The following is a 27,831-nucleotide window of genomic DNA, read 5'->3' as shown; positions in this document are numbered from 1 at the left end:
TAACTCCTAAATTGCAGATATTTGAGCAGTGAGACTGCAGGATTATGATCTATACCAGGCATAGGCAACCTTCGGCACTCCAGATGTTTTAGACTACACCTCCCATGATGCTTTGACAGCATTATGGGTGTAGGAGCATTATGGGGGATGTAGTCCACAACATCTGGAGTGCCGAAGGTTGCCTATCCCTGATCTATACAGTAAAACTGCTTCCTTAAGCTAAAGTTGTTTTGGTGACTATAGTGTCTCTTTAAAGCATTGGGACACCTCCAGTGGTCACTCCTCAGATGGCTTCTAGATGTACTTCCTGGCTCTGCATGGGGACGCATTGATTCGATGCATCTCTGTGAGGAAATGTTGATTGGCCAGGCTGGTGTTTGGCCCCACCCCTGCCCCACCTGACGATCTAAGTCAATCCAATGCTTTTACTATGGGATATTAATAACCAGCTTTATATTTTCATTGCACCTATTATGTAATATTACCAGACAAATGCATGTCTTTGATCCAGTAGGTTCATCTCCAATTTCAAGGTCTTGTCCTTCTGTCGTCGGTTGGCTGCCTGGTGTCCCATAGTATCACAGGCACGCACTTAGGGCTTCCCACCGCCTGTCACGAATCCTACCTTCAAGTGCTGGTAGAACACAAATGGAGGCCCTTACTCTAGCATGAGTTAGAACAGATGCAACGTGTTCAAAAGACAACAAGAAATGTTTGAGCGAAAATCTATCCCGTCAAATGTGTTAAATGATATCAAGATGCAAATAAGGGATTAACTGGTACTAAACACCATAGAAAAATTATTTTATAATGCAACTCAAAAATATTTTCTGCCTATGTCTTAATTGTATGGCATCCTTCTGAGGCGCTTCCTTTTTTCTATTTGTGTTTACATTAATCATAAAACCTGTCTTTATGTCATGTTATAGCATTTCAGGTATTCTGAGTATTTAACATTTAACACTAAACATTTCCTGTCTTTTGTGATGAAAACTAAATTTCCGAGCGCCAGCAATCGTTTTCTTGTCTTTTCTGTTTGCAACATTCGTAATGCTTTCAGTTCATTCGTGACTGGTGCAAGACTCACCGAATAAAGCAAAGGATAAATGTACAGAAACTACAGGTCAATGATCTCTCAAACCTCTTTGACAAAACGTGAGGATTCCCTAGAAAGGTTACACTCACAGCAACTCAGTGTGGTTTACGGGTGGGTTTGAGCACAGTGTCAATATGCAACCCTCTCTTTCCTTCAGCCACAGAGTCCGCTTTATCACGAAGTGATATGTGTTTCATCCTTTTGAGTGGCATTCCGTGTTTGCTCAGCTAAATCACTACCATGAAAAGACCAACACCCATTATGTACTTTGGACTTTTAAAACTTTCCAAATTTTTCGATAAATTGCTCACTGCTCCGACACATTAAAGCAGAATTGTTCACTGGGAATGACAGTTCCCCGTTCCTTCCCCACAGTAACCTCTGTTAAAGCATTCACTATTGTAAGGCATAATGCAGCCAAGGTAATTAATGCCTTAACTCCTGGTGCACTTCCACCCCATCCCGTGATGACTTGGACGCATCTACAGACAAATAAACTATCCCATTCTGAAGAAGCCACTTATGGTGAAACGCGTTTATGGTTATTAATTCTGTATTTTATTGTGTATTTTAGATCAATAAAAGTTTTTTTGGCTACTTTATTGTACCAATCCTCTTTTTATTGCACTCTCTATGCACTTTAAACTTTTTTTTACCTATTCCTGGCATTTTAACCTTTCCTGGTTACTTTTACTTCCACTGGCAATTTTAAAGTTCCAGTACTCCAAGACATCCTAGGTGGGGATCATACCACCAGCGCCTATCCATAGAGCAGTACCTCTGCTCTATCTTTGTGAGTATTATTTTATATTGGAGCCTTGGATCACCAGACGGTGCTGACGGACGTATCGCCGCTACAAATCCTATAAGCGGGGATTATACCGCTGTACGCTATCCACACCAGAGCTGGTCATAGCTCCCTCAAATGTGAGTTTTTTTACCTCTTCTTATCTGCACACTGAACCACATCAAAATTGAGAGCACTATTGTCGCTTTCTGTCTTTCTTTTCTGAGTTCTGGACTACCAGACGGTGTTGACGGAGACCACCTCCCTACATATCCCATAAGCGGGGATTATACCGCTGTACGCAATCCACACCAGAGCTGGCCATAGCTCTCTTGAATGTGAGTTCTCTACATTTTGTTACCTATCACACCCTGAACTTTCATACTATACCATTAGTCGCCTCTACCTCTCTTGTATTTACATATACGGAACGGTCTACACTAGACGCATCCACAGAGGAACTCTATCAAGTATCCTAAGACCATCTATTGGCACCCTAGCAATACTTTACTGGACTATCTACCCTTATTTGGCGTAGCCCTTCCATATCTTTTTGTATCTATCCACCGAAGGACCCGAGGGGTTTTCCTTCATTTGGGTTGCTGCCTACCTTGACTAATTTTGTGATTACTAGCGCTGAATTATTTTTGTGTTTAAGGTAATTAATGCCTTAACTCTTGGTGCACTTCCACCCCATCCTGTGATGACTTGGACGCATCTACAGACAAATAAACTAGCAAATGCGCCCTTGGACTTTCCTTCAATAGTGCGATGAACGCATATGTATGGCATTGCAAGGATAAGTTTCATTTTATACGCTCTGCCGTACCTGTATAGCCAGACAGGTCATGTAAAATAAAATTTCAAAACTATTGAAATGTCAATTCAAATTTTTAAAAATATTTTATAAAATAAATAGCTTAACCCTTAGCTAACATTTTTGATTGACAGATAGACAGACAGATAGATGCTGATGAGTTGCTAAGCAGCTAGATTTTCTTGCATTTGCTTTTAGAGAGCAATAATTGGCAGCCAGTCAGTGTAGAGAGAGTAGTTTCAAAACGGCGTTTGTTAACTTTTTCTAAAGATAGTTAAAACTTTTTGTTTTTTTACATCGCCATTTTGGATGATGAATTAAAAAACTTTGATCAATGTATCTGTTGAACAGTGGTGGATAGGTCTTATAATACTCTATTTAGATTAATCATAAAATGCGTTAATTTCTGAAACTAAATTTTGTTGGGTGTTTTTGTATCTTGTAGAAATGTATCTTTCCCCTATATTTAAAATATATAATTTCCCCCATATTTTACTATTTTTGGATAACCGTCACTAGCCAGTTGCAGGCTAATTGTCTTGAACAAACTCTTAAAAAACATGTTTTTGTTTTCCTTAAAAGAGAGTTCAATAGTTGGATATTTATGGACAGACCCCATTTAATAATCATATTTATTTTAGTCTTAATACAAGTTGTTAAATGATAATTAAAAGTCTATGATCCAATTTTTTAACCAGAAAGCTAAGAACTACACAGCTGATGAAAAGAAAAAAGTCAAAAATAATTTTTGGGTTCTATAAATTATAAAAAAAGTTTGAACTTTTAATCACTTGTTTGTTTATCAGTCTGCTGTAAGACAAATGGGGAGATTTATCAAACTGTTCTAAAATGTTGTTCAAAAATGTGAAAAAGGAAGAGTCACTAATGAAATGTGGCTGCTGGTTACACCTGTTTCCATGGTGATTGACCCAATTTTATTAAACCACTTTTTAGAACAATTAAATCTCCCTCAAAGTATTTACATTTTAACCCAACACAGTTGCAGGTTGCACTGACACCTCCACGAGGTTAGATTAATGGCACCTCTTTCCCACAGTGGTCCACATTTCGTGATTCGAGAAACAAATGCTTTGTGTAAGTGTTCAGTTCTCCAGGGAGACCATACAACCCCGCTGTTTTCCTGACACATGCTTTTGTTTATTTGATTTTTGTGAGACAGTCTTTTTGATCTGGTAACATCTGGACCATTGTGTGTGGATACAAATGTGGATACAAATCCATTGCCACTCACATTTGAAACATGGAAACAGTAAAGGAATTTGCTGCATGTCATGACATCCGGGTCCGGAACGTTAGTGAGTCACATACCCCATGTGGATAGATATAATAAGATAAATAGATAAATAGACAGACAGATAAATAGACAGACAGACAGACAGACAGACAAATAGATAGATAGATAGACAGACAGATAAATAGATAGACAGACAGATAAATAGATGGACGGACGGACGGACGGACAGACGGACAGACGGACAGATGGATATAGATGATAGATAGCTAGAGATGGATAGATGGATAGATAAATAGATAGATAGATAGATAGATAGATATAGATGGATAGATAGCTAGAGATGGATAGATGGATAGATAGATAGATGGATAGATAGCTAGAGATGGATAGATGGATAGATAGATAGATATAGATATAGATGGATAGATAGCTAGAGATGGATAGATGGATAGATAGATAGATAGACAGATAGATAGATGGATAGATAGCTAGAGATGGATAGATGGATAGATAGCTAGAGATGGATAGATGGATAGATAGCTAGAGATGGATAGATGGATAGATAGATAGATAGATAGATAGATAGATAGATAGATAGATAGATATGGATAGATAGATAGATAGATAGATATAGATGGATAGATAGATAGATGAATAGATAGACAGATGGATATAGATAGATAGATATAGATGGATAGATAGATAGATGAATAGATAGACAGATGGATATAGATAGATAGATATAGATGGATAGATATAAATGGATAGATAGATAGATAGATGGATAGATAAATAGACAGATAGATAAATAGATAGACAGATGGATATAGATAGATAGATAGATAGATAGATAGATAGAATTGATAGATATAGATGGATAGATATAGATAGATAGATAGAATAGATAGATAAAGATGGATAGATAGTTTAGATAGATAGATAGAAAGAAATAGATAGATAGAAATAGATGGATAGGTAGAACTAGATGGATAGATAGATTAGATAGATTAGATTAGATAGATAGAAATAGATAGAAAGAAATAGATGGATAGATAGATCGACAGTTATTTTTTACCTAGGTAGAAAACCAGTATCCGTCTTACTCACCAGCAATTTTTGTAAATGCATATAGATAGTTAATCTTAGTAAATATCAATTTGTAATTCTTTTCTGGCGTTGTGCAGGGTGCAAAAAGTGATGCTTTTCACAGGTGCGCATGAGACGCCCATATCGACTTATGCTTACATTGTACTGTTTATGAAAAGTGTTATTGTCTGTGTGTGCTAGTGGAGTTTTTTTGTTTGTTGTTTTTTTATATATGCAAGCATAGGCTGAATATTGAAACTGAAAAATGCAGAAATATTAAGTGGTCCCCCCCCCTAAATCATATATTGAAGACATTGTAAAATGTCAAGATGTATTTATTTTCCCCCCAAGGTAAAGACTTGTGAATATTCCTAAACTGAGATAGAAGTAAAAGATTAAGTTGGTTAGGTAGAATTTAGATAAAATTGGGTGGGTGACATAAGGTTGGCAGCATAAAAAAGAAAGAACTGGGGTAGAACCTATCCTAGGTTACATTAAGAGGTGGGGGTAACCCCAAATAGAAACTAAAAAACAAGAGAAGAGTACCAGAATTCTGTACAAAAATAAATAAATAAATAACAAGTAATTATAAAAAGCACGGTAGCAAGTCCATGTGCTATTTCTAGATCATGAAAATAGCACGGTTAGGACCCTTTGACGCGCGCGTTTCGCCCGACCTGGCTCGTCAGAAGGGAGTGTATTATTGTATTTTAGTATTAATAAAATAAAATATTATTTTAGTATTAATAAAATATTTATTATTTTCGACTCATTTAGTTACTAGTCTGGCAGTACCTTGTGGTAATCTGGTATCTACTTCTAGTATTTTATTCATCCCAGTCCCTTTCTGGTACACTTCTCTTGTTTTTTTAAATAAGGTTGGCAAGTTGATAAGTTTCGGGGGAATTATGCCAAGTAAAATTAGTGGCAGAATGAGACTAGTAGAGGACGTAAAATTAAGGATGGCACAAGAGAAAATAGACTATATATTGGTGTGTCAATCTAGGCTAGACTTTGAGTGTCAAAATAATGTTAGGATGAACAAATAAAATAACAATAATGCACTAATCTTATAGGGTCCGGATCTATAGTATGTAGGGCAAATAAAACCCAATAAAACCCAAGCATAAACATCAAAGAGGTTGGACAGCACGGTCATAAATGATCACTTACAGGGATTTGCAACCTACAGTGCACCACCCCACACCACCGCCACTGACAAGATCTATGATACTGTCAGTGCTGTCAGTCACAGCTTCCCATGCTCCACAGAGCAATACTTTTACTGTAGTTCTTTCCAGATCACAAGTACCAAAGCAATATTCTGCCGCTGTGACAATAACTTAGGGTTACAAAATTAAACGTCAGAATAGAATGCATTAGATGCAGTCACACGTCATCTCTTCATGGGTCAAGGGGTCATCTTTTCTATAATGCTGTGTCAGTGGTAGATTGAGCCTTCTGGCTCTCCTGGAGGGTGAGAAGAGGCAGCTAGTGGCACCCATCAGATTCCAGTAAGAAGTCAAACTGTTACTAAACTGTTTACGAACATGGGGGCACGGCACACCTAGCACCATAACCACTGCACTACAGTTGCTTGGAGTGTTCCTTTAAATATAATAGCTCAAATGAAGAAAGATACTCAGATTTCATCTAAAGACCTAACTTTCATAATCCCGTTAAGGACACATGATGGAAATTTGCCGTCATGCTGGACTTTTACTTTAGAAGCAGTATCCTTATGGGGTTAAATGTTCCTGCCCTGTCTTCATTAGCATTCACATAATGGTGAGTTTCATTCTGGCTCAAATGTGCCAAAATGCAGACATTCCAACTTGCATTATTATTTGTAAAATGAATAATAATATTAATTAGGATTATTGGTCCAAAAAAAAGTCTTGTTTATTGAAAATCTCAATGAAAACATTAAAAACATGAATTAGATTTCTTTTTTTTTTTTTTTACGAAATAAACAAAACAATCACAAAGTATATTGCTTTAAATTTACAATATTCCTTTCCTGATGCAATAGTCAATGCAGGTAATGAAAAGCACTGTGCTTAGCTCTCGCTAAGATCTCTGGGAAAGCAGAACACATTAAAAAATAAAATCACAAAAGCAAGGCATTATACATGGTTTACATCAAAGGCACAGTAACCTCTCCTTTTTATGCGCGACATTTTTATAACAAAAAAAAATCAATTTCAAAAACAAATCTTTGCGATGGGCCACACACACCGCTGGGCTTCAGAGGATTTAAATTATTATACTGCCGTTAAACTTTAATTGTAACTTTAGTTTCTGTGATAAAAGCAAATGTTGAATCCTGTTGCCTCAAAGGAAAACTGGGAGCAGGCTGTAGATATATTCAATTATACTCACTGTGGCATAATAGCTATTATGGAATTAGTTAAACAAGGGTTATTCACTACAGTGTGAATTGGCAGGAATTCAAAGTAAATTCAAAATGGAGGCCAAAATAGGCAAAGTAAAAACACGGCGGACCTGGGGAATTCTTCAATTTTGGCAATTTTTGGTCTAAAATTTGAACTTTGCGCTGAAATAAATAACCTTGGAGAGTTTATAACTTTATAGACTTTTTTTCTTTACATTTTAGAAAGTTAGTTGCCAGCTAAATAAGTTGGATTTATTAACTAAACTGGAAACTAGAGAGATTTAACAAAGGGAACCTCAAATTTCAGGCCAAAATAATCAAGTTGGGGGATTGGCTGAGTGTCAGCACATCATCTCAGCCAATCAATGCCATCTCAGAATGGATGAAATAGAAATTGCTAGTGCAGTACATTTTGTATTAGCAATACAGCCAGAGACTGGACATGGGTGGCAGGGGGATTCTTGGTTTATGTCAAACCATGTAAAAACGGTTTGACGCAGAACCGGAGGACGATGGTTGTAGCCTGCTAGCACCATAACTACTACAACAGGCTGTAGAGGTTATAGTGCTTAGAGTACCCTCTTAGTTTTGGTAAAATTATAAGCTAGTTGAAAAGAGAAGTACCAGCAATGAAGGAATTATTTTCTTTATTAAAAGTAAAAGTTTATGTGTACTTTTGCATCTGAGTATATAAATGTGTAAAGAAGACATGACTAAATCCCATTTTTACTGCACCCTGCCTTACCGTTGCTCCATGGGTCAGCCATTTAGTTCCTCTTTGGCCACTGCTCAGCTGACCCTAAACCAGGCATAGGCAACCTTCAGATGTTTTGGACTTCACATCCCATGATGCTTTGCCAGCATTATGAGTGTAAGAGCATTATGGGGGATGTAGTCTACAACATCTGGAGTGCCGAAGGTTGCCTACCCCTGCAGACCATACAGTTAATAAAGAACTTGTGCTCATTCATGAATCCTGGCAACATGCACTGGGCTGGATACAGCTGTTCGTGTCGTGCTTGGTTTAGGAGAATAACTGATGATTCTGACCAAAGAAGACATATATATATATATATATATATATATATATTTATATATATATATATATATAAATTCCTAATCAGTGGTACTTCCCTTAGAAAGCAGCAATCGTATCATATTTTGTGACACTGACTGCACATCAGGAAAGGAACAGTATTGTTAAAGATATCAGCAATATTCCCAGGACTCAGAATGCATAGGGTGAAATAAATATCCTCAGTCGGATGACAGAGCTGCCGCGGAAGTTTACCACAGTATTCACAGTTACCATCTCGAGGTCGAGAACAACATCCCGAGGACCTTTAATGGGTCGTGTCATCACCAGGGTAGCGCTGATGGGTCCTGTTTGCTGTATGTAAGAAATCAGAAAGAAAAATTAAGGTAAAATATACATATATATATATATAATGAGAATTCATCACCATATTGCTGAGAAAAAAAATTAAAATCTGTTCAACTTAAATAAATAAAAATAATACATTTAACGTTGACATTTTAAGTGTACAATTATGCAACCAGGGAGTGGAGCCCTCATTAGTGTGCCTGCCCATAGGAAAGCATTTAATCAAGGCTTTCAGATGGGGAAAAATCTGGCTCTGGATGTCCACATGCAGATCGTGAGGACATCCAGCAACAGTTATCGGACCAAAGGTCCATTTCGATCCAGGAAGCGTTCCCAATGGCTGCCTGGTAGACAAGCACTAGAGGCTTCAATGCGCTAAAGTGGTCTGGGTGCCTATAGTGTCCTTTTAAGAGAGAAATTCAAATGCCAGTTTTTAACTTTTCAGGGCTCATGTGATTTGCAATTCATCAAGATGTTCATAGGTTTCTATATTCTACCTGAATGGGTGGGAAGAAACTATTTATCAATAATGAGAACCCACCTACCCCACCCAACTTAGGCCAAAATAGATAGGATTGTAGAATCTCCAACTTCTTCAAAATACAAGTTTGGTTTTTTTCCGTTTTAAAAACAGTAATAAGGGGGTGGAGCCTTACCAGCTTGCTGACTAGACGCGTGTTCACTGGGCTCCCACAGCTAAAGCCGATTAATCACCAATAATTGCCAATACAAGCTCTTACACATGTAGGGGTGCGCTACCATACCCGTGCTCAGAGTGCCCTGGCGAATCTCATGATACCTCTCTTGAGTAAATTGGTGCACAGGAGCCCAAGGTGTCTGATGTGGCCTATGGGTGATGGAACTGGGGAGAAACGGCTGCTTTCCCTGTTCTTTAATCGGCGGACCAAGAGGCGCGATACTCCCCTCCCCCCCCCCCCCCCGGTGGGGGTGATCCCAGTCCATCCCTGGGAGTCAGTTCGGCTATACAGGAGGCAAGAGACAAGCTCACAGAGACAACTCGCAGTACCAGAGCTGAGCACAATGGCAGACGCCACGTACACATCAAGCCACTGTGAGGGAGATCCCGATATCCTGGCATGGCTGGAATGCACCTTCGAAGCCTTCTGGAAGAAATTAGCACACAGGCTGAAGCAGGCTGAGACACACACAGCAGATGAGTGCTTACCCAAGGTGCCATCTACTGACTCCCAACACTGGCAAGCTATCCCCAGACCGAAGAGTGCTAGCAAACGGCGCCGGAGGCAGCGACATTTCCCGCCTGCACGAAAATCTACTCAACCGTGTGGGGCTAAGATTGGGATCCCTCACATGACAAGCAGCTGGACAGCAACAATGGCAGCGGGATCACGCCAGAACGCATACTCTCACTGAGGTACCAACGGGAACCCTGATTATGTCAAGAGGCCTGACTTGCCGATCCTTTGTAAGTTGGTAAAGCCTGCAGCACTCATCCTGGTTACGGGATCCTCTGGCTGGCATAGGTTAAGCTGGGCCTGAAGGGTTTCATGGCCATTCACCTTACCCTCTGAGGGAATATGGGCCACATCCAACTACTCTGGTGACTTCTTATGCCTTTCTTAAAGTCAATTAATAGCTTCACAGCTAACAATATTCCCTTGTGACTGGTTTGGGGCCTCCTACGGGACTTATCCTGTCATTTGTTCATGTTATAAGCTTTAAACACTGTTCCTCCCATATAACATACTGTACTGCATGGTACCTAACACCTACGTAAAACTTAGGTTACTGTAGTTCCTATGTACCTAGCATGTTCCATATCATTAGCGTGTCTAAAATATAAAATTGAGCATGTATCCTCGAATATCCCAAATGTACAGCGTGATTGCCGTTGGGGTACCGCAAGCATGTTTGTAATATTATTATGCACTGCAAAAATACAAAATAAAAAAATACATATCTTATGCCGTCTTAACAGCATTATAGGCCCCCGGGCAAATCCATGCACCGGGGCCCTGTTTACAATCACTTACAGAAATGAAAATGTAAATTATCTATAAAATTAAGCTTATATTTATTTGCACCTCCAACAAATCAGTGTTTGAACATTAAAAACATGCTGAACGGGGGCGGGGCCCGACCGCCAGGCTGGCTGGTCGCACGAAACAACGGCTCCAACAACTCTGTCTTTTAAGCTCAAAAACGGTATCCAGTGGCACTCCCTCATATGGGTAAACCGGTCCCTGCCCCCCCTCCGCCCCTCCAGCCGGTGGTCGTGATCCCGGCCCACACCCTGTGGTCCCTACCGCAACGGAGGTGGCATTGGAACTCAAATGCCTGTCGTTGGGGTCTTGGGGTGTTCCCATGTTATAGGTTTGCTTTTCCCATGTTATAGGTTTGTTTTTAGGTGAAGCATAACATGTTTTTCAGTACTTACTCATTGTTTCTCACATTAGTACTAAGTAGCATATGAAAGCACATACTAACGGATAGGATACAGTACCACAAGTAATGCTTAATCTTTATACCATGAGCAGCACTATCAACACTTTGCCCCCCATGCGTATCTTGTTGTTTATCGCTTATGATTTCCAGCAGGGCAATACATCTCGAATTAAGGCAGCAGGGGCTATTTATGTCTCATAAGTCTTTAACTACTCCTTCAATATCATATCTTATATTCTTGATAAAGTCCAGTTTAAGCAACTTAAGCAGAAAAGTCCAGCTAGTAAAACACTGTTTGAATGCCTCTGCTTACTCTTATACACTTAAGAATCACTGTATGTTTAATGTCTCAAGCCTGATGATCCTAACACGAACCCCCATAATAGACATACATAGTCAGCTTGTCTTATAACCTTTAGAAAATTGTGCTTTTCTCTGAATGCCATGCAAATGTTAACTTATACTTGTTTTCAAATTGCCTGTCACTGCTGTTGTGGCATTGCAAGCAAGCTACTGTTATTTCATGCACAGCAAAAATAAAGAATAAAAAAAATAAAAGAAACATGCTGAACAGCAGAGATTAATTCACACAAACGTTTGGACAATATAACATGAGCCTTGAAGTTGAAAAAGAAGAAATTCAACATAGAAAATGATACTCTGCAAATCATACAGACGGAGATGGCACGGTAAGAAATTACTATGAATTATTTATTATTACTCATGTGTTCAACACAAACATTTGCAAAATTTGAAAAAACTTGCTTTATAATTGGCTTGAAGTCTATGGTCTTCAGGATGCCAATACTAAGGTGATTAGTCCACCTAGACATTTTAATAAACAGGGTTTAAGGGTTCTGAATAAATCTCCTGGGATAATATACTGAAAAGTTGGCAAGCCTATATTCGTGGGGGGAGTGAGGGGGGGCTCCAGATACCTGCCCAGCGTGCCCATGCGTTAAGACGGCTCTGCATATTTTAATGAATTTGTAAGTGAAAGTAGGAGTTTGAGTGACGGTGATACGTGTTAAACTTCAACACCTGTGATAGAGTTTGTTGGCCCTAGATAAAATTTAGTTTTCTGGGAATTTTATAGTCACATGTCCTTTGACAAATTTGATGCTCTCTATTAAGAGTGCTTTGTGTTTTAATAGTTTTGAAGGTTGCATCTTTCATCTTTTTTATATTTTAAAAGAAGGGAGTAATTAAAACTTTTATTTACCAAACCATAAAAATCAACCTATTCTCACGTCAGCAAGAACATGTATTGTCTTGCTTACTTTGTAACATTTTCCGGTTTGTGTAAAAAACGCACAATGTATACTTTAGATATGTGTTTTTTGTGCACCTGATTCTCTACAGAATAAGAATTGAGTTCTAGTTCATTAGAGCATTTCTGGATTCCCTACAATACAAGCTCCCCCTGTTGGCTAAATAGAATCACAAGAGCAAATGTTCAATTCCAGCAACAATAATCAATGGCAATTTATAATTAAATTTGTCCACTATATAACTACATTGATGCTTACAACTGACCAGTTATCTGATCTCTAAGCAATTAAACAAATGAATGAACCAGGGCTACTTCCTTAGGGCCCCCTCTGTACATTTTGGCCCTAAAATACATGCTTGTTTAAGTATCTTATGCTTCACCTGTCTCCCATTCCTATGCCTGCAAGCCAGGTTATCTCAGTGTGTTTTGTTTCAATTCCCCATTAACCCTTCTAGATTGTAAGCTTATGAGGTGTAAGTTCTAAATGTGAATGCTGTGTGTTCACCAGTCCCATACTACTGGTAGACTGTAAGTATGTGTCCTATCTGTCCCCTAGATTTAAATTTTATGAGTAAGAGTGACCCTTTCTATGATTTGTGTTCTTATCTGTTTTCCACAGTTTCTGGATTGTATGTTTGTTGGCAGGGTTCTATCTATCAATGTTGCTAGGGTGGAGCTTTAGGGGCTGAGCCCCAGATCTGATCCTGTAAAGTGTGGACTTCAATAGTGCACAAATAACAATATACCCATAGATCCACTCATGGGCATAGTATGATATTTATATATTTTGCTGTTGGGCTGCACACATTAACTCACTTCCACCACATCAGGACCTTCCTAAGCCTACTGGAAGTTACACTATAACTACTTATTGAAAACCCCCAGGTGATCCTTAGGACCTCTCCACAGTCACGATACCACAGCTCAAACTGCATTAGCCAGCCTAGTCTTTCTTGACTTGATGGAAACAGGTAAGGAAAACTTCTCAACCGATATAGGTCCCTCTTCATTGTCTTTATTTTCCCTCCAGAGGCACCGTTTCTCCTCTAACCTACCCCACTAACCCCCCACCCCCGACTGTAAGACAGCATGCTCTCCCTCTCTTAGCAGCCATCTCACAGTGCTCTTCATGCCTCCTTCCATTATCACTCATTGTGCCAAACTGCCTGGTGAGCCACCATGCCTCATTCCCTTAGCACTCTCTTTCTCAATTCTTTGGCACCCTAATTGCACCATGTCTCCTTCATTTTGGAACATACTGTACTACCCGAGAAGCCACTAGCATTCACTGTGCTTCCCTCCCTCAGCATTATAAGATGATTAGGTGGAGGGGATCAGCATTTTCTACTTTGGGATCAAATGCAATATATGTTTGGAATTTAGCAATGCTTCGACTTATAAGTGGGACACTATTGATAGCTGTCCACTTGGCCCCTACAGATTGTCATTTTGTCAGAAGGGCTCTCTCAATGCTTTGCATGTCCCCACTCTAGAATGTAAGAATGTTCTGGATATGCCCCTCTGTATGTGATAAATCGGCTTGTCTCCATTTGCAGTAAAATAAAACATAATACAATGTACATCACAAAAGAATTGATGGAAGAAGATACCACTCGGGATGTGTCCAGGTTAGTTTGGGAAAGGGAATCAGCTAACTGATTTATGCATCTTCAAAACAATGAAATTAATGAGACATAAGCAACTCCAAAAAGAAGCGGTTGCCTAGCGATCCTTACTATTTAAAAGGTTTGTGGTCCAACTTTTCTTATTGGTAGTTGTCAAAATGTATAGAAATATTATCTAATGAAACCTTAAGAGATCCTGTAGGACGCTACATCACCTGGGCAGCTGATGCAAGGCCACGTCAGGTTAACCCACTTCATTAGACAATAAAATCGGAAAACATAATGCTGGTAGAATACATTTGAAACACTTACCCTCATATAGAACTCTCTACCATCATTTCCTGACTTGATCTGGAAGATATAATAGGCTCCAGGATAGCGTGTCGTGGCTTGCATCTGGAAGATGTCTGTGGGCACACTGCGACTGGAGATAAGATCCATGTGTCTATGGACTATGGTGAATGGCTGATCTCTGCAGGCTGTGTTCTCCACCGGACACATGCACCGACTACAGCAGATGCAAACTGGTTAGTGTCCTTTAATATACCATCGTTATTTAGTGATTCTCACATTTTTATTTTAGAGACCGTGTTATAAATTAAAGCATAACACAACATCATAAATCACAGTAAATTGCCATGGCATATCATAGGTCCATCATATATCACAATAGAAGATAATGGGGGGTTGTATTTGTTTTTTTTTCAATGCAGGCTATACAAAGTATGTTAATATAAAAATCATTAAATTATCTTTTATTCGAAGGACGGAGTCCTAATTCAATTTTGCCCCCCTCTCACTCAAGGGAGAATATAGAGCTCATTGGCAAGTATGTTAACCCCTTAAGGACCAAACATCTGGAATAAAAGGGAATCATGACATGTCACACATGTCATGTGTCCTTAAGGGGTTAAACAATACCCAATTAGTTTTTTTATGATAACCATAAGCTAAGCAACAGGTCCAGCAAATACCTATAAGCAAATGGTATACTACTATATATATATAAAGTACACATCCTTTCAAATTTGGCTAAAGGCAGTGATGAAACTCACTTGTCGCCGATCTTAATGTAGGGTTCTTCACATCTCACTGGATCCATACATTTATACGTTCCAGGAACATTAAAACAGGATTGTTGTGTAGTACAGGTATTGTTTCTCGTGTCACATTCATCAACATCTGCATTGCAAGAGATTTAGAATAAAGGTTAGAATTACATACTTTAAAGAACATAAAGCTATTTGAATAACATCTATCTGCCATTGAGCTCACCTTGGCAGGTGCGGCTGTCGTCAAGCAACACGTAGCCCTCCGGACAGATGCAGTAGTAGGATCCAGGGTCGTTAACACATTCGTGTTGGCAGATGAACTCAGACACGCTACATTCGTCCATATCTACAATGACAAGGTCAGCCCACAAGGGCCAATATCAGAGCCTTCCTGAGAACATGTACAAAATACCAGAGCTGGATACAAACCTGCCCTCATACTACTGGGCAAGCCAACTGGACCATGACCAACAATAGCTAGCTCTGCTGCATTAAATGTATACACTGCTGGATGAGTAACTTACCAGTGCAGCCAATCCCATCATCCTGCAGCTCATACCCAGGGTCACAACGACATAAATAAGAGCCATAGGTGTTCAAACAGCTCTGTACACATGGATTTGAGGAAAGACATTCGTCTACATCTGAAAAAGTAATATGACCAACTGTATTAATATAATGAATTACTTTAATGCCTCTGCTGGGTGTTGCTTTATTTATTTGTTTTAATTAATTTTCTTTAATTGTTTTAAAACTATTTTATTAGATTAGCATCATCTTCTCGCCCTTTCTGCTCCTCCCATACAAACTGTATTGTTTTCCTTTTTGCCTCAGCTGTATGAGATGCACAGCACATCTTTCTGAGCGTTGTAGTATTGTAGTTAGGCTGCAAGCATTTTGCAGTTGACAAATGAACTACATATCCCAGAAGCCAATGATGAGCTTAACTTTATGGGATGAGTTCAGTACTGCCATAGAAAGCTAAAAGAGCATCTCAATTGGTTAAATCACTACTTGAAGAAAGATTAAGGTCCCATGGAGCCCTAAGCAGGATACGAGATTGGGCCAAGACAGTTCATGCTTCCGAGACTCCTGTATAATCACCGGACCCGTATGGTTAATCCTGCTATAACATCACTTCCTGGCCTCACTGCAGCCATTGGCAGCTGACGGAATTTAAAGATGGTGGACCGGTAGGCTCGATACCTGGAATTTAACTCAGCCCTCTCTGACTTGTTGGACTTTACCCATATAACCTCTATTGAACCTCTGACCCAATGATATCACCATAAAACTACAGATACATTTATTTTGGAAACAACACCAACTTAAAAGTGGTCTGACAGTACTAGTAGATTGGACAATACGCAGGTATATATTTTAGGACATCAGAAATACTGTTTAAGGAAACTAAGCATATCTGACTGGTATATAACCAGTCATTAATGAATGGGGGGAGATGGCTGCTAAACCATGACAGATACGTGTTTTTATATATTTTTTTCCAACACACACTTATTGTTAGTCCTTGCTACACCAACAGAGCAGTTGTTTTTTTATTGCAACAAAAACTGGGTGGTTGTACACTATCCCACCGTCTCCGATAGACCAGCGTTCAATGATCAGATCGCTTAAGAAACAAGTGTTTGAAAGTGTTAATAGTTACCTATTAGAACCCTAAAAGCGTTTTCTTATCCTGTTACCATGTGAAAGAACTAAATGCCGAATAAATGTAAAAGAACAATGATAGCCGTTGTATAGCCGTTTCTGCTAGTTTCTCCAGGTGGATTTTAAACAACTGTATTCTATATAAAATTCAATCACTGTTGTATTCTAGTGACATGAGCCAGATTTTGTGCAAAGGATTGAATTACAGATCGAAATTATAACTTCTCCCCTGCTGGAGGTTAATCTGCTCGCCTGGCCTGACTTGTATGGGGGACAATGCGATTTTCTGCTACAGAATCCTGTTAATCATTACAGATTTAACTGGCAACGTCATCAACGTCAAGAAAAGGGTTTTCTCTCAGCGTGATGAAATTACATACTGTATCTTATAAATAGCCATAACTGTGTTCTGTATTAAGGATTCATTATAAAATCCACCTCCAACCTCTCATTTCAGCATGTTAGTTCTGGTCTGTGTTATAAATACAGAGACACAGATACACGAATAAGGGGATATTGTTTGCAAAAGTTATGAAAGTTAAGTACACTTATCTGTGAATATTCAGTTTTATACATTGTGTCGGTTAGCCATTCAAGGGATTGCTTTCTGTGAACCTGTGAAATATCTTGTCCAAATGAGCGTTCGTGTATATTGATGAGAATCTGTAGATTTTCGGCCAAAATAACCAATCTAGAATAATTGCAAAGTTGGGGGATTTGTCCAACTCATCTAATTTTGTCCAACACATCTTTTTGTTTTAGATTGGCATTATTTGAGTGTCACAAGATTATTAAATAAAAAGTAAATTTTTGTGGATTAATTACAAATTATGATAGCAAAACTTAAAGCATAGCTAACTTGGCGAAATGTTCCACTTCTGCTATTTGACCCTAAAATTTGAAAGTTACTTTTAATGCACTTCTAATTCTGGACAGTTCACATTTTAGTGAATAGTCTATTCAGACTAGAAATGACTAATGCAAACGTTTTTTCTTGCCCTTTTTAAAGGCTTCCTTCCTTACATATATCTGCGCTTTTAAAATGGTGAATAATAACTACTGTCCAAAACACTTCAATTCTGGAAACATTTGAAGGTTTGGATCTTCGAATCCAGTGGATATTCAAATAAATGTACATTCTCAAACGTCCCAACAGCTCCAGATCTAGTGATACAATCCTGATTTGGGATCCTTGTCCTGCTAAGTGTATTCTTTTCTGGAAGTTCTCAAGATACATGGAAAAATCATCCAAATGAGCAGCACAAACACACACACGCTCTAGAGCACGTTTGCACCATGTGGCATACAATAGCTGTACATTATTGAAACATCTCTTGTCACCGTTTCTGCCCAGCCACCTTCTCCTTTGCGACATTTTGTGTCCTCCTACTATGCTTAAGAAATTTGGATGTACAAAAATATATGAATATACTAATATACCAATATACTGATATGAACCAAAAATAGAGAATGGAATAAGCTATTAAGTGGCGACAGGTAAGGTAATCTGAGCGACAGCAATTCGAAATTGCAGAATTCTAAAAGTGACAATTCCTGTAGAAATAAAAAAAAGCTTTCTTAGAATTAATTTTATACAGATCCTCTAGCCTTCAAAAAAATGGAGGGCTACCCGAAGGAAAGAATTAATTTGCCCTGCCTTTTCCTAATGGCCCTTTCAGGTATTGTGATTGTCTGTATAATCCCCCTGCGCCTCTAATGTGTGGGTTAGGGGCATATAGATGTTTATACATGTACAATATATTTATAAGGGTATATTGGACCGACGAACGAACGAAAGAACGAACCAACCAACGAAAACACACAAACACACACACACTTTTACTTGCATGTTTTCTTTGGGGTATAAAATAAAAAGCAGCTTCCAAAAGCCTTCCCCTCTTTCAACAACACAGACTGTCAGTCTGTGCTAGGAATACACCAATCCGAGGCTTCTCAGATCGGATACTGTCTGCCTGAAAAATTGGATCCAAATTTGGACTGAATTTATAAGCAGACAGCTCCCAGCTCTATTTATTTATCACTGTATATGAGCATTCGGTTGCGTATTCCCGTATTAGTTACCAGCTGCAGTATTGCAAAATACAGACATTAATAAATCTGGGGATCAATGGGAGATTTACATGTTCTGTTCTAACAAGTGGTGCAAAAAATAAAAGGGACAGGGTCATCAATGGAAAGTGCCTGCTGGTCCCATTGGTTTCCATGGTGATTGCTCCACTTTTAGTACTTTATCACTTTTAAGAATAACATACTTTGATAAATCTCTTGTTTTAGACTATTTAGTTGTCTGAATATCCCTGGATGTGACTTAATTCTATTTGCTATCCAGATCGAGGGTATTCTCGTTTTACTGAATAAACCTGAAGGTTTTCACTGAAGTGTAAATTGTCAGGAATTAATTGTGAATTTATGTAATCATGAAATCACACTGGTATTTGGCTAGGGCCTTACGAAAATATAGAAATAAATAACTATTTGATTTTCAACAGGAGGAAAGTGCTCATATATTTTTTTTTAGCATTTAACGATATCTGTAATATGTATTAAAATGTGAGAGCACAGGTCCCTTTATCCTGCGCCTGCACTATGCACGCATACCTTGGCAGGACCGCCCATCTTCGTTAAGGATAAACCCTGGATTGCACGTGCAGGAATAGGATCCGGGAACATTGGCACAGAGCTGCTGGCAATACCCAAAACGGCATTCGTCTATATCTGAAAATGGAAGCACGGTAAGTTCATATTTCATATTTCATATTTATTTCTGAAATACTTTGTCACTCTTAACATATAAAATAAAGAAAGAAGACAACAATAGAAGTCAGAGTTACTTAAAAGCAAGTTGAAGGTTGGGTATCTGGCTCTCCATATATCTTTCAACTACAGCGACTATATATTTTTCTTTTCTAATACTTATTTGATGAGCATGAGCGACGTAAAACCATATTTGATGGTGATTAGAGAAATGTCCTCTAGGGGGCAGTGGAACTTTAAAACACTCTGAAAAAGCAACTTTGTTAAATTATTACTGATTGCGAAGCACCAACAGCTATTGCATTGTTGTTGGACTAGAGGACAACATTCCATAGAAGACAAATCATAAATTGTTACACGAAATATGAAGCAAGCATGCCAAACTGGGAGGGCTAGACATGTCTGGCATACAGGCAAATACAAACATTTTTTTAAAATTACAAAATAGATCTTTGTGTGGTCAGTACTGGTAACACACTGTAGGTCAGTGTTTCCCAAACCAGTCCTCATGCTCCCCCACTACCAGTCCAGGATTTAGGCATTACCCAGTTTACAGGGTGGGGGGGCATGAGGAATGGTTTGGGAACCACTGCCGTAGATGATATATAGCTTTGAGAGATGTAGGCTGATGGATTCACGCAGTTTGTCTCTGTAACCTTCTTCAATATGACCTGAGCAGGGTGAGGAAGCAGCCACAGAAATATATCCATGTTTACGAGATGCGGGCTGTATTCCCTGTGACTGTATACGGGCCACTGACAATCAGCAGAGGTGATAAGTGCCTAGGGACCTATCCCACCTTACCCCCCAGCCACGTAAACTTTAAATGCCCATAATCGTAGTCGGCAGCTTGGCCAGCCCAGATACTAAAGTATTCCAGAAAACATCTCAGTGGGCCTGCCCAAGCAAGGAAAGCTTTAAGATTGTGGGCCAAAAGCCAGAGACAAACCGACATAGTGCTGGGATAGCAAAGGCCCTGTTCAATTCCTGCCCATTACCTCACTCCTGCAGCACTGTGCCAGCAGTCTTTATATAAACAGAATATTCAAGGAATTTATTTCATGTAAACAGATTAATGATCCAAGCTTGCCATCATGAAGTCAAGAAGGATTTATTTTCCCCATTTTGTGGCATGATTTAACATGACTGCAACTGGAGGGGGGGTGTTACCTTCTTTTGGATCAACAGCATAAAAGAATGAACTTCACAGTTGAACGTGACGGAGTTAAGTATTTTTTCAATCTATACAACTATGTAACATACATCGCAAGGCACTGCCTGCTATTTTAATTAGCAGGGTAGTGCTGCTGTAAACAACCCCAGTATGCAGGGCCGGCACATCCATAAGGCGGCATAGGCGGCCGCCTTAGGGTGCATCGGGCCGGGGACGCAAATGAACGGGTGGCCGTCACGAGGGAACTGCACAGCACTCCTCTCCTGCCGGTCACTTCTTGTAGAGTGACCGAGCACCAGCCTGCAGTGTCACGGACTGTGTGGAGGGGAAGGGGATATAAACATGTCATATCTCTACTCCCTTTGTAGCGCACAGAGCGGCTGGCGCCCAGCACAGGTGGAGCTACCGCCGGCGCCCTCTTATCGGATGGGAGCAAGTGATGTCCTCCCAAGAAGACTGGAGCAAGAAGGCAGAGAGGAGGGAGCTGGGCAGGGCCAGCTCCTCCAACTCCCAAGTACCTCAGGCAGCACTGGATCCCAGGTAAGCCACCCTCCTGAACCCACCAGGTAGGAAACAGAAGGGTGGCTAGAAAAGTGTATATTTTGACCAGCATGTGTGTGTGTGTATCTGTGTGTGTGTCTGTATGTCTGTCAGTGTGTCTGTGTGTGTGTATGTCTGTCAGTGTGTTTATCTGTGTATCTATATGTCTGTCAGTGTGTGTGTGTGTGTGTGTGTGTGTATCTGTATGTCTATGAGTCTGTATGTGTGTGTATCTGTATGTCTGTCAGTGTGCATCTGTATGTCTGTCAGTGTGTGTTATCTGTGTGTCTGTCAGTGTTTGTGTGTATCTGTATATGTGTGTGTGTATCTGTCTTTCTGAATGTGTATCAGTTTGTGTATATGTGTATCTGTATATCTGCATGTGTGTCAGTGCGTGTATCTTCGTGTATGTGTATCACAGTGTGTGTGTGTGTGTCAGTGTATGTGTATATGTGCATGCATCTCAGCATTCAAACACCAAACACTACACACAAATATACCCCTTGCTGCAAACGTCAACACTACATACAAACACACCCCTGCATTCAAATGTCAACACTACATACAAACACACCCCTGCATTCAAATGTCAACACTACATACAAACACACCTCGGTATTAGACACCACAATTATATATAAACACACCCCTGCATTCAAAAACCAACATAAATGCATGCTTACATTCAAACACAAACACTACATACAAACACACCCCTACATTCACACAAACATACCCCATACAAACACATGCTTATATTCAAAAACACAAATAGTGCTCAGTGCTAAATAAAATCCTGCAAGCATGGGGGATCGGTAGAGCCCCAGCTTTCAAAGCATTGTTGAAGTTGCAAAACAAATTGGGATCTATCTTTTAGCCACCTTGTGTACATACACAGACTGTCATACAGAGACATACAGTTTGTATGTCTCTGTATGACTGTCTGTGTATGTATGTCTCTGTATGTCTCTGTATGACTGTCTGCGTATGTATGTCTCTGTATCACGGTGTATGTATGTATCTATATGCCTATCTCTATGTTTCTTTATGTCTGTATGAGTGTATGTCTGTGTTTGTATGACAGTGTACCTGTATGTGTAGATTGTATGTGTGTCTGTATGTTTTTGTATTTGTGCATATATATATTTTTGCCTGTATCTAAGTCTATATGGAAAGAGATGGATAGGGGTTGGGGGGAAGAAAGAGACACAAACAAAAGGGCTGACGGGGAAGTAAGAAATACATAAGAGGGGTTGTAGGAGACACACTAAATGGGGATGTAAGGCACAAAGGGTAAGACATTCAAGAGAGTGGATATCAAAATTTAGAAGATTGGGCAGACCAGGGCCGAATGGTTCTTATCTGCTGTCACATTCTATGTTTCTATGAAACACTAATGGGGGTTAATAAATTCAAAAGGGGTTACGAGACAGAGATAAAGATGCATTTTTTGTTGGTAGAGGGGAGGGGTGGGGGTGGGGGGGCAGCAAAATGCATTGTCGCTTGTGTAGTAAAAAATATTTGCACCAGCCCTGCCAGTATGCTTGTAACCAGTGTGACTATTGCTCTTCTCCACTTGCCATCTATCTGCAGGATACCAGTACTAAAGTGATGGAGGGCCCCACTCTAGTGCATTTACTATATAGGAGTTGTATGTTTGAAGAAAAAAACATCACAGTATCACAAGTTAAACACTTTCGAATTACACAGTTTGATATTAAAATTACCATATTTCTAATCCTGTAAGACTAGGCATAACATTAGCAGCAATTAATCCATGGTATGGCTGCAGTCATCTATAGATATCTTTGGTCTTCTTGACATTAAAGGAACACACCATGCATAACCAGTACAGCCCTGGTACCCCACCGGTGTAAGTAGTCAAACCCTTAAAGCTTGACAAATTACTTGGGCTCTGGCAGGGATCAGTCCCCTTGTGCTCTGCAACATTTAACATGTTAGCTGTGCACGGCTTAGCATGTGCTATTAGCCAAGGAGCCAGCCCTGCATGGAGTAGAACAGCTCCCAGTGGTCCCCAGATAAGTTCTCAAACCGTTCTTAAATGTTTTGACAACTTATACTGAGCCACTAGACTGGCTGTCCCTATGCAGTCTGGTATGTAGTGTTCTCCTGGCATCCATCACACCCAGATACTTCCATAAGACTGCTAAATAGTGAAGCAAGATTTATCACTCCAGAGAACAATTTTCCAAAACTCCAGAGTCAGCGTGCTTTACACCATTCTTGCCGGCACTTGACATTGCGCATGTTGATGCAAGGCTTATGTACAGCAGCTCATATGTTGACAAATGTTTGCGTATTGAGATTTTGTGTCTGGTTTTTATGCACCTGTTAGCAATGAGTGGGTCTGATACACCTGAACTCAATTTGTACGTGTGTCCAGGTACTTTTGGCCATACGGTGTATCTGCCTGTTTTACAGTGTTACAAAATAAAATTATGCTTTAATAAAAGTCGTTGGTTCCAAGCAGTGCTGTAAAGACCAAACTTAAAGTCACCCCAAGACATGATAAATTGGAAATATGATATCAGACATGTCGAGAATATGCACTTTTTAGATTTTGTTAAAGTAATAAAAGAAAAGGTGATGGTCGCTTAACATAGCTAAACTAATAAAGCATGAGCTTACATGAGTAAAACATTGTGCTTGGTCACTAGCCAATACTGTTTAGATCAAACATAACATTAATTTTTCATGGGCATAATAAGACATTCAGTGAGAAGGCACAAAATAAGCTGAAATTAGTAAAAAAAAAAACAAAAAAACAGTTGCACCAAAAACGAATTGTGTGCAGAAGCAGAGTCACTAAAGTCTAACCGACTCCCCTCCGAAGAGCCCGGGACCCCGGAGATCGATCACTGAATGGAGCCTGCTGCCTCTTCTCTTCCAGACCTACAGCCTCCTGTAATCGCAGGCATGTGCTAACCAGCCTCCAGGCTCTATTGCAGGCTTTGGCACTGTGCTCTCTCATCTTCCCGAGGGCTGAGTTACATCAATGAGCTGGGTTAGCTCTGTAATTTTGCCACTGCTTTCGAATCCTATCGGTGTGGGAGCTGTGCGGGGGTCGAAGGACTCAACCTGAAGATACTTGGCCCTGTTCATCCAGTGCCATCTTGTTTTGTGGGAGCCATCGATGGCCCTTGACCCTCTGAAGCCTCAGACTCCGCAGGCTATGCTGCAGTGGGGAAGGGTGCTAAGGCACCATAGATGCAGAGGAATTTTCCAGCTTCCGACAAAAGGGGCTGTACAGACAAACGCCTTTAGGATGTCAGCCATTTTGGAACCTTTATTTAGATGTTGTTGGGATATGGCGCATTAGTGCCTTCAGAATAGATCCTTATGAGAGGCTGGAACGGTCAGTGTAGGCCGGGACCACCCCCACCTGCCAAGAGGTGGGAAAGCCCAGATGGTAATAGGGCATCTCCAAATAAAAGATAGACTGCTTCCCTCTTCCCAAGCTATCCACCAGGCCACAAGGGAATCCACCACAAATGCACTTGAGGAAAGGACTAGTTAACAGTCCCGGTTTAGTTCTGTGTATAGCCAGGTGATTGTCAACTGAGATACAGCTATCTCCTTGGTACAAGTTCCAAAAAGACATCTATTAAGGCTAGTTGCCAGAAATAATTGAGGAGCTCTGTCACCGTGCAGCTTTCTCCCTTGGCAGTCAGGCCAAGAGGACAATTCTTATGTTCACTGAAGTACATAAGAAAGGGTTAGAAAGCAGAAAGGGAATGTGGGTGCAATCGCAGCTTTCCTGCACTATGGGCGAGCACCAGGGATCTAGGGACATCATCCTTATACATTAAAGGTAAGATATAGTGGCTAGTAAAAATACTCGTATTAACTTATTCACTCTCCATGCGTGTTTTTTTATATGTACTGTTTTGAGGAATTGATTTTGGCTGAAAAATAATTTTGAAATCCAACATTTGGAACAAACAAGCCCCATGTATTGCATATTTATATATGATTTATGAGAACAGAGCATAACAGAGCAGTCTTTGTTCCAACTGTGATCCTTTTGAATAAGCGTTTTCTCAGATGTGTATTTATTATTGGCTCAAACAAACAATTTCCTACGCAGTCCCAGGGGACATCCGTTCAAACCACTTATTGCCACTTAGTGTCTGTTATTAAAAATGCTTTCAGGGCTGGGAATCTAGATAACAGTACACATTGCTCAACTCTTTGCGTTTAACCTGCCGAAATATTATCCTGTACTTCTTGTGAACATGTAATCCCAGGCCTGGTCACGTGGCGTATACTTTGGCAGAAAAAACCTGTACCATAGACATTGGCAAAGTCTACCACTCCAGCTGTTAGTCCACAACTCTCATTACTCTTTGGCCTTAAAAGACAAAGCGGTGGGAAATCTAGTGTTGAGATACAGCAGGGGTTTCAAATCCGTTTTGTTATAGAGTCCAGAATCTGATCATATTCACACCAGAAACAAATGGAGGTCTTCAATAGCTTGAAGTGTGTTTTGTGGTAATAAATGGCAGATAAGGTCTAGTAAATGGGCATTTTTTGTCTATGAGGACTTGTCAAACCAAGATCTAGTCACTAATGAGGACCACTGAAGGCCATAAGTGACACTCTTGGTGCTCTGGTTGTTACTACACCTGTAACACCTCCTAACTGAAGCAAAATTATTGTCCATGTTGGGCAGTGGTCAATCAAATGATCTCACTGAGAAGCATTAGTGGACGACTATTGCCAGAGTCCATTAGGTTAGTGCTTCTCTATTGGTCATTGGTCAAACATTCAGCGTAGGCTTACTTTGCATGCTGCTAACAGACTTAGAAAAAGATGCAAATGTTGAATCTATTTTAGAGGGAAGATCTGATTGACAGCCCCTAAGGCCGTAGGACTTGAAAGTGGGGGTGAATCGAAAAACAGCTTTCAGAATAATCACTCTTTTCTATGATATTGTTATTAAGGCAGCAGATATGCAACAAAAAAGGTGATTTTACTGCAGAGTCTGTCTCTTTAACTAATTTTAATTTGGGGGTGGGGGGAAATAGAGTTGGAACATAGGGATTAAAAGGTTGCATTACAGAAACCTAGACAAAATACAGAGGGAAATTAATCTGAAACTTGTCAGGATAACTTTGAAACGAGAAAATTACATGCAAATTATCTGTGGGAAAATCTAACTGCAATTGGCTTGTTGATTGAAAACAACATATATACGTTATCAGTGATTGATGTGCTCTCTCAACAAGCCCATTAGACTTAGATCTAGACCATTAGATCTAGACTGTAAATAGAATGTTTTTATTTTTTTTAAGTTGACTAAAGTACTAAGAAAAAAAGTGTTACTACACATGCATATGACTTTTTTAAGGGAGTCCAGGTCAATTCCGTGCATATATTGTGTCCGTCGTCAGTGTGCACAGCATGCTGGTGAAAGATATAATAATCTTCTCCCTTGCAGACAGAATACCTGCAAGGGAGAAGAATGCTTCCTCATCTCTCACACTGTGTGCTCCCTCCAGTCTCACTCCATTGCACAGAGGTTTTTTTTTTGTTTGTTTGTTTTTTTAACACTCCCTCCCCTTGCCAGCCCAGATCGCACTCATGCGCTTTGACGAAATGCGCCAACGGAATGATCCAATCACCTTGTGGATGCTTAAACTCCATAGACAGGATCCTATTCTTGTATGTCTAATCTAATGTCCCCCATCTGTACAATTGCCAATGTTCTTTTTGCATAATTGTAAAGTGCTCTTGACAAGAGCGATATATTAGAACTGTTATAGATAAATACATAAACCGATCAGTCACACCATTAATACCACTAACAGGTGAAGTGAATAACACGGATTATATTGTTATAATAGCACCTGTCAATGGGGTGGGCTATATTAGATGGCAAGTGAACAGTCAGTTCTTAAATTACGTGTGTTGAAAGCAGAAAAAATGATCAAGAGAAATGATCTGAGTGACTTTGACAAGGGCAAATAATAATTACTAGACGACTGGATCAGGGCATCTCTAAACTGCAAGTCTTCTGGGGTGTTCCTGGAAAGCAGTGGTTATTACCTACCAAAAGTGGTTCAAGTAAGGACAACCAGTGAACTGGGGGACAAAGGTTCATTGATGCACGTGGGAATCGAAGGCTAGCCCGTTCGGGGGAGGGGTGGGGGCGATTACACAGAAGAGCTAATGTAGCTCGGATTTCCCAAACACTTAAAGGGAAACCATAGTGCCTCGAAAACAAAGTTTTATAGCGCCCCCTACCCCCGTGGTGCAGAACGGGTTAATAAAAAACTTCTGTCGCTTACCTGAGTCCGCCTTTGGGGACAAGGGAACATAACGTGCGGCAATGGCCAAGCTCATATTAGAACAGGACCATAGGAAAGCATTATACAATGCTTTCCTATGGGCTGTCCGGCAACACTGGATGCCCTCATGCATAGCGTGAGAACATCCAGCGTCAGTTAGGCGAACTAA

General features: G+C 39.9%; 1 protein-coding gene across 1 annotated transcript in view; it reads right to left on the bottom strand.

The window, feature by feature from the left end:
- Positions 1 to 8,406: 8,406 nt before the first annotated feature.
- The window catches only part of FBLN5 (fibulin 5), a 50,305-nt gene continuing 30,880 nt past the window's right edge, over positions 8,407 to 27,831 (bottom strand). The window contains exons 6-11 of the mRNA XM_063440402.1: positions 19,482 to 19,598; positions 15,719 to 15,838; positions 15,418 to 15,540; positions 15,198 to 15,324; positions 14,455 to 14,650; positions 8,407 to 8,826 (exon numbers count right to left, since the gene is read on the bottom strand). Coding sequence (XP_063296472.1) covers positions 8,665 to 8,826; positions 14,455 to 14,650; positions 15,198 to 15,324; positions 15,418 to 15,540; positions 15,719 to 15,838; positions 19,482 to 19,598 — 845 coding nt within the window. The 3' untranslated portion in view covers positions 8,407 to 8,664. The remainder of the gene's footprint in view (positions 8,827 to 14,454; positions 14,651 to 15,197; positions 15,325 to 15,417; positions 15,541 to 15,718; positions 15,839 to 19,481; positions 19,599 to 27,831) is intronic.

This window comes from Pelobates fuscus, chromosome 13, assembly GCF_036172605.1.
Source record: "Pelobates fuscus isolate aPelFus1 chromosome 13, aPelFus1.pri, whole genome shotgun sequence".
In the NCBI taxonomy this organism is placed as follows: Eukaryota; Metazoa; Chordata; class Amphibia; order Anura; family Pelobatidae; genus Pelobates; species Pelobates fuscus.
This window is presented reverse-complemented; position numbering and strand designations above follow the sequence as displayed.